At 47.6% G+C, this 7,271-nt stretch overlaps 1 protein-coding gene across 1 annotated transcript; it reads right to left on the reverse strand.

Annotated features, from left to right (window-relative positions):
• Positions 1–802: 802 nt before the first annotated feature.
• Positions 803–5,203, reverse strand: LOC115319302 (uncharacterized protein K02A2.6-like). The gene has a single exon (XM_040219321.2). It carries the CDS (start codon positions 4,951–4,953, stop codon positions 946–948), a length of 4,008 nt encoding a protein of 1,335 aa, XP_040075255.1. The 5' UTR covers positions 4,954–5,203; the 3' UTR covers positions 803–945.
• Between the last annotated feature and the right edge of the window lie 2,068 nt (positions 5,204–7,271).

Genomic DNA, 7,271 nt, shown 5'->3' on the forward strand with positions numbered 1-7,271 from the left:
AAAAACTAACTAGGAATGTGAAAAAAAAACGATTTGTCAAAGAAGAGAGTTTTGAAGTACAAAATATGGTTCACTAAAATAACGCTAACATAATCTAAAGAACTCAGGATTTATTAAAAGAACGAAGAAGGGTTCCAAATAAAACATTAAATAGGGTTCATACAGAAAAACCAAAGAAGAATCCGTAAAGAACCTCGAAATAAGGTTCATTAAGATCACGAAGAAGGGTTCTGGAAAGAACCCAAATAGGGTTCATTAAGAAGAACCAATAAACGATACGAAAAGAACCCTGAAATAGGGTTTATTAAGAGCACCAAAAACGGTTCAAGAAAGAACCCGAAATAGGGTTCATTAAGAGCACCAGAAAGGGTTCTGGAAAGAACCCGAAATGGGGTTCATCAAGAGCACCAAAAAGGGTTCGGGAAAGAACCCGAAATAGGGTTGATTAGGAAGAACCCAAAAAGGATCATAGAAGAACCGCGAAATAGGGTTCGCTAAATAGAACTCAGAAGCGTTCTGAAAAGAACCAAAAATAGGGTTCACTAGGAAGAATCAATAAACGATCCGAAAAGAACCCCGAAATAGGGTTCATTAGAAAGAACCCTTTTTGTGGGTTCTTTTCTGCACCTTTAAGGGTGCCGCTTATTGGACAAGCGAAAGAACCCTAAAAGGTGCTAGTTGGCACGTTTTTGTTTTTAGAGTGTAGCTTCGACGGACCGAAGACACGACGGACCGCTTTCTCTTCCATGTAAGTGACAAGGAGAGGTCCTCTTTGTGATAACTTGAGCAGACGACATTCCAACGGGCAAAGAGGGCTTCTTTATTGACCGTGCTATACTTATAGGCGCTTGTCACGTGACATCCGTGACCGGGGTGCGCACAGCCGATGCGCCGTGGTGCGCCGTGACTTGCAGCGCCACGCTGCTACATTCCTTCCCCCTCACATCAGCTTCGGAAGTCCTCCGGTTTGTACCTGTCCGGTGGACGCCGCACTCGCGTACTTCTTCTGGAAGTCGGTGCCTCAGTACAAGGCTCCGGTGTCGTCACTGGCGCACTTGTGGAACTCGGTGGTGGAAGCGGCTGCTGACGCGTCCGTGTAGCTTGTTGACTGCCGGCTTGAGAGTCCGCTGGCATAGCAGCAGAAGCAACTTGTGGCACCATCGGCTGGGTTTCTCGAGGCACCGGAACATCTGGGAGCGTAGGCTCCTCCGGCGTAGGCGGTGCAGCAAGGGACGTCGGGCTTGCAAGGCGGTCTCGGATGTGGTCGGCGTGTGTGAACCGCACAACCTGCGCCACTTTCACTAAATATGTCACAGGACTGACGACTTGAGTCACCACACCTTCTTCCCATGACACTAGCTCGCCTCGCACCGTTTTGACCAACACAGTATCACCCACAACAAAAGACCGGTTAGCACCTCGCGACGCATCACTCTGTTCCTTCAGGTGCTGCTGTTTGTTTTGCATGGCTTTTACAAAATCGGGTTTAAGCAAAGAAAGTTTCACTCGTGGCTGTCGCTTCAAAAACAGCTCGGCTGGAGTGCGACCAGTGGTACTGTTTGGGGTGTTTCGATAGCTCAGTAAAAAGCTATCCAAACGCTCGAGCAAAGAGTGTTTCTTGCCACTCTGTTTCTCGTCTAACAATTGCTTCAGCAGAGTTTTTTTTGTGGTCTGCACGAGACGCTCTGCTGCGCCGTTGGAGGCAGCATGATAGGGTGGCGTCTTAACGTGCTTGATGCCATTCACCCTCATAAACTCAGAGAACTCATCTGAAACAAACTGAGGTCCGTTATCACTCACCAGTACCTCTGGTAGCCCATAAGCTGCAAATACACTTCGCAATTTGTCGAGTGTTTTACCAGTAGTGGTGGAAGACATGGACCACACTTCGATCCATTTCGAGAAAGCATCCACCAGTACTAGGAAGACATGGCCTTCTTTAGCAGCAAAATCCACGTGTACTCGTTGCCACGGCTTAGTTGGATAGCTCCATGGCTGTAACGGTACAGGTGGAGCAGCGTTCTGAACAGACTGACATACGCGACACTGTCGTACGTAGCTCTCGATTTCTAGGTCTAGCCCTGGCCACCATACAAAACTTCTGGCAAGCATTTTCATGCGGCTAGCACCTGGATGGTCCTCATGCAACAGTGCCAAAACCTGTGACTGCAGCTTTTCAGGTACAATCACCCTTGAGCCCCAGGTGACGCAGCCTTGCTCAAATGACAACTCGTCACGTCGTACATGGTACGGTTTTAGCTCTTCGCTACTTTGGGCAGGCCATCCATTCAGAACGTAGTTAGCTACGCGAGACAAGGTCAAGTCACGTTTTGTAGCTCTAGCTACATCTTCCGCGGTCAAGGGAGTACTGTCAAACAACAAAAGACACTCAGCAGGGTCGTCAGCTGTTGTCATCGGTCGTGGGAGTCTAGACAGAGCATCAGCCACCTCGACATCTTTTCCTTTACGGTACTTGAGTTTGTACCTATAGGCTGCAAGAATCATTGCCCATCTTTGCATTCGAGCTGCCGCTAGCGTAGGTACAGGCTTATCGTGCCCCAGTATCCCAAGCAGTGGCTGATGGTCTGTATAGAGAGTGAACTCCCTACCATACAGGTAGCGATGGAACTTTTTCAGACCAAACATCAGAGCTAGCGCTTCTCGCTCGCACTGCGCATAGTTCTTTTCCGCTGACGTGAGCGTTCGCGACGCGAACGCCACTGGGCGCTCTTCCCCTTCTGGTGTTACATGAAAAATGACAGCACCAATCCCGTACGATGAAGCATCACACAGCAATGCAATTGGCTTGTCTACGTCGTAGAACGTAAGAACCTGGCTGTTTACGAGCAACTGCTTCGTAGCAGCAAAGGCCTCGCTGCACTTCCGAGTCCACGACCACTTTTCACCTTTTTTCAACAACCGATAAAGCGGTTCAGCTACGCACGAAACATTCTTGAGAAACTTAGCGTAAAAGTTTAGCATCCCCAAATACGCCTTCAGTTCCGTTACGCAGGTGGGCTCGGGCGCTTCTGTGATAGCCTTTGTCATTGCTTCTGTCGGGTAAATGCCATCGGCACTCACCGTGTGACCCAGGTAGGTCACCGAGCTTTGGAAAAAACGGCACTTGTCCGTTTTCAAAGTGACATTGTAGTCACGAAGTCGACGCAAGACGCATTCCAGCGTCTTTTGACAGTCCTGGGTGTCCTTTCCAGACACGATGACGTCATCAATGTAGCATCCCACATGAGGTATGCCTTTAAGCACCTCGTCCATGAAGGACTGAAAAATGGCTGGCGCACTGGCCACACCAAACGGTAGGCGTTGGAACTGAAACAACCCCATGTGCGTGTTTATAGTCAAAAGTGGTTTGGACTCGGCAGCCAGCGGTACCTGCTGATACGCAGCAGAAAGATCCAGCACGCAAAACACTTTGCCACCTGCGATGGCAGTGTACAGATCTTCAGGTCGCGGCAGTGGGTAATGGTCGGTTTTTAGTACAGGGTTGATCGTTACTTTGTAATCCCCGCACAACCTGAGTGATCCATCTTTCTTGTGAATTACAACTACCGGAGTCGCCCACTCACTGTGACTTACGCGGCGTAAAACCCCGCTCTTCTCTAGCCTGTCCAGCTCTTCTCCAACCTTATCGCGTAACGCGTAAGGCACCGGTCGCGCCTTGCAAAAAACCGGCGTACAATCTTGTTTTAGAACTATCTTCGCTTGATAGTTGTTCGTGACACTAGACTGATTAGAAAATACTGTCGGGAACTTGTTACGCAGCGCTTCTATTCGGTGTGAATCAGTTACATGCTCCAGTGACATCACGCTTTTCCAATCAAGTCTGAGCCTCTCAAGCCAGTTTCGCCCCATGAGCAACGGCAATTTCTTGCCTTGGTTATCGACGACGATAACGGGCAGTTTCAAAGTCTGGTTTTCGTATGTGACGGAAACGTCACATTGCCCTTTTACCGGGATTCGTTCACCCGTGTACGTTTTTAGGTTTACCCGAGATGGCTCACACTTGACATGAGGGAACACGGTTTTCGCAACACTTTCAGGAACAATTGTTACAGCTGCTCCTGTATCAATTTGCATGAAAACGTCCGCCCCTTCAACATTGACTTTCACTTCATAACCCGAACGCACCGTGTTAAGGCAGTGATAGACGTCCAGTTCTGAATCGTCCTCCGAGCAGTCCACTGCATTCGCGTTCTTGAGTCCCTTTTTCTCGTTCGAGCACACTTTTTGCAAATGGCCTAACTTGCCACACTTGTGACACGTAGCATTCTTGTACCAACATTTGCTTGCCGCATGCGCCCTTCCACATCTTTCGCAAGACTTCTTGCTTTGCTTGTGTTTTCGAACGTCACGCTTATTGACGTTATCTTTCTGGTTCGCTCTTATCTCGTTCAACGACGCGTCTTTGCTTCCGGCGTGTAGTAACGCTGTCTGTCGTGCCGCCTGCTCTTGATCCAATGCGATCTTGCATGCCCTTTCGAAGGTTAAGCTTTCTTCGGCGAATAGCGCACGTTGCGTTTCTTCGCGCCGTATTCCCGCCACAAGCCTGTCCCTCAGAGCATCTTGCAGAAACTGGCCAAAGTCACACTTCCTTGCCAAATGCTTTAGCGCTACAATGAAATCTTCAACGCTCTCCTGTTCCTCTTGTACACGTCTGTTGAATTTGCACCTTTCCGCTATGACCGAGCTCTTCGGGCTATAGTGGTTTTTCAGCAAAACTTTCACTTCTTCGAACGACTTATCTCCCGGTACTGCCGGTACGACCAAGCTTTTCAGAACTTCGTAAGCTCGAGGTCCTATAACGGTCAAGAACACCGCTAGCTTCTTTTCTGGTTTGATGTCGTTTGCGCTAACGAAGTGCTCGAAACGCTCTAAATACGAGTCAAAATTCTGTTGTTTTTCGTCGTATTCGTCAAGCTTTCCAAGAGGTGCCATATTTCGGCAAACCGACGGTGTACTTATCGGTTGCTGGCTTCCGTCCGTCGTGTCCGCTCCGTCCGTCGCCCGCTTGAGATGCGATGACTGCGCTGCTTTGGCTGTCGCTGTCCGTTCAGTTGGCCCCGCTCGTATGGTGCTCGTCTGCTGCCGTCTGCGACGCTTCCGCTGGGCAGCGCGGGTGCGTTGTCATCCTCGTCGCCAATGTGATAACTTGAGCAGACGACATTCCAACGGGCAAAGAGGGCTTCTTTATTGACCGTGCTATACTTATAGGCGCTTGTCACGTGACATCCGTGACCGGGGTGCGCACAGCCGATGCGCCGTGGTGCGCCGTGACTTGCAGCGCCACGCTGCTACACTCTTGACCATTGGGGATGGGTATTCTTGCTACGTAATGTACGTTTTGTCACTTTCCGATGAGTTTGAACCATGTCGGACTTTGTGCCAGGGATCTCCGACGAGTTCATCGCGGAATCCACAGCGATCGGCCCGAAAGGCCCTGTACAGCGCTATTCGTAGTGCTTTTTATTCTAATAGACCGCGAGAGGCGTTCTGATTGCTTATTTTTGTGCTCGAAGTTTTTTTTTTATTTCATTTTCCTTGTCAAAATACGGCTGTCATTTTGGTGGCAGATGTGTGCTGCAGTAAAAAGTCCTCCAGGTATGTCCAAAGCCGAATACCAGAAAGTGTTGAGTAGTGCTTATTTGACAAGGTTCGGCTTATTGGGTGCAATTTGAGTGTCAGCTATGTCACCGCGCTCTGCGAGTGTAATTGCCACTAATTGTCTTTACACGGCAAGCTATTTTATACGCGTGATTTTTTTTTATTCTTGATTGATTCAAGCATAACATTTTTTTCAACTGTCATGTTCTTACGTGTAGAAATATCGGTGTGAACTTAGATGGCGAGATTGTAATTTTTAAAACTTCTTAAAGCTAGATGAAAGGTTAAGGGACGCCATGATATTGCAAGATTAGAGCTAAGCAATTGATAAAATAACCTTCGTAATATTCGAATATTTTTTTTAAAATCACTATACATATCTGAATCTAGATCGATCGAGCTTTGAGTAAGGACAAGTCGGACCAACAAAACAATAGTAAGCGCCTGGGCCGTCTTGCTAGAAACAGCGTCTCAGCCGAGACGGGGGAAGAGAAAGCACTGTCAAAGCCAGCGTACGAGCTGAACGGGACTCAAACCTCGACTCAAGACGCTCGCGCGTTCCAGCCTTTACCGTGCTTTCTTTCACCCAGTCCGAGCTGAGACACTGATTTCAGCAAGCTAGCCCCGGTGTCTTATCTGCGCATATATTTATTTTAGAAGGCAGTTCTCGGTTTTTATATACAAAATAATGAAAAATAATTCACTAAAAAAGAAAGTTTATCATATACGAAAGGTAAACATAAAAAAGTCGGTAGGCTTTTCCGAGATTTTATATTTGAAGAGCAACTGAACCGATTAATCGAATTTTAATTAAAGGGCAGCGATTACTAATGAAGCTATGTTTTATTTTGATATTCATTATTGGCAGGCGTAAGAGAACTGAGAGCCTCTGAAACCCTTCACCTGAATCCAACCCCCGATTCTGTCTCTTTCAGAATCCTGTGGTCATACCCCTGTGTGGTATCCCCTTCCTTGCCCAGCCCTCTGCCCTGTCCACTACCGAGCCTGCCGCCGACCCTGCCACCGACCCTGCCACCGAGTCTGCCCAGGCCCCCGTGGTTGCACAATGTTTTAAATACATTTATTCGATCTAAATAAATTACGAACTGTCAAACCTTATGAACAATTCATTTGCATGCTTTAATGATTTCTAATGTGCCCAAATATGGTCAAATTGCGGCCTTTATTAGATTTTAGTATAAGAAAGAAAACGGTGCTTCAGGAAAAAGGGAAAGATACTTGCTTGGTTCTCTGCACTGTTTTTGTGACACTGGTTAGAACACTAGCTGAAAAATAGCATCTAATAATGTCATAGACAATGGATGCAAAAATTTGCCAGTGTATTAAACTGGATGCCAATATTGAAATAGCCGAGATTTAAGCCAATGTTGGAAGAGCCAGTGTGTAAGGCGTTGGATGCCAATGTTGGTTCAGCCAACGGTGAAACTTCTATGCCAATATTGGATAAAAAAAGCGGAAACCACGTTGGTCCAGCGTGGGCTAGGACGTTGGCAAACCAGTGGTCCAACATTGGCGTCAATGTTTGGACCACCATTGCATCGGGTAACGTTTTCGAAAATGCCAACGTCAGACCAATATTGGAACCATTTTTTGCCAAATTGGGCCAACGGGGGTCCAACAATGGTGTGCTC

The sequence above is a fragment of the Ixodes scapularis genome, unplaced genomic scaffold, assembly GCF_016920785.2.
Source record: "Ixodes scapularis isolate PalLabHiFi unplaced genomic scaffold, ASM1692078v2 PGA_scaffold12__126_contigs__length_90152505, whole genome shotgun sequence".
Lineage (NCBI taxonomy): Eukaryota > Metazoa > Arthropoda > Arachnida > Ixodida > Ixodidae > Ixodes > Ixodes scapularis.

Excerpts from the sequence above, each read along its gene's own strand:
- LOC115319302 (XM_040219321.2), bottom strand. The coding sequence starts at position 4,953 with ATGGCACCTCTTGGAAAGCTTGACGAATACGACGAAAAACAACAGAAT.